The 468-nt window shown below is 52.6% G+C and overlaps 1 protein-coding gene across 1 annotated transcript; it reads left to right on the forward strand.

Moving 5' to 3' along the window:
- Window positions 1–81: 81 nt before the first annotated feature.
- LOC103728171 (histone H2A-Bbd type 1-like) lies at window positions 82–411 on the forward strand. Its single transcript, XM_008826289.1, has one exon. The coding sequence runs from the start codon at window positions 82–84 to the stop codon at window positions 409–411; it is 330 nt and encodes a 109-aa protein (XP_008824511.1).
- The last annotated feature ends 57 nt before the right edge of the window (window positions 412–468 follow it).

Here is a 468-nt window from a genome sequence, read left to right on the forward strand (position 1 = left end):
GAGGTAAACATGTGGGTGGTGTTTGGAGAGACTCAGGCCAGAAGAGAAGTAGAGTTGAGCTAAACCCATCAAACAACCACCATGTCTGGGAAAAAGCAAAGACGGAACATATCTCGCTCCACAAGAGCAGAGCTGCAATTTCCTGTTAGCCGGGTAGACCGCTTCCTGCGAGAGGGAAACTGTGCCCAGCGTCTGAGCGCTACTGCACCTGTGTTCCTTGCTGGTGTACTGGAGTACCTCACTTCCAACATCCTGGTCCTGGCTGGAGAGGAAGCCCACAGCAAGTGCAGAAAGCGCATCACCCCAGAGCACGTCTGTCAGGTGGTACAGAACAACCGAGACCTTTTGAAACTCTTCCAGGATAACACCAAATCACTGGCTTTCGAAGAACCAGAACCCAATGAGAACTGATGATGCCTGGGTCTTAGAGGCTAGAGGGCCACTTCTTTCCTCAGCCTCAGCCAGCCC

This window comes from Nannospalax galili, unplaced genomic scaffold (genome assembly GCF_000622305.1).
Source record: "Nannospalax galili isolate Female #2095 unplaced genomic scaffold, S.galili_v1.0 C47408299, whole genome shotgun sequence".
Classification (NCBI taxonomy): Eukaryota; Metazoa; Chordata; class Mammalia; order Rodentia; family Spalacidae; genus Nannospalax; species Nannospalax galili.

Coding starts and splice junctions, on each gene's coding strand:
- LOC103728171 (XM_008826289.1), top strand. CDS start 82: ATGTCTGGGAAAAAGCAAAGACGGAACATATCTCGCTCCACAAGAGCA.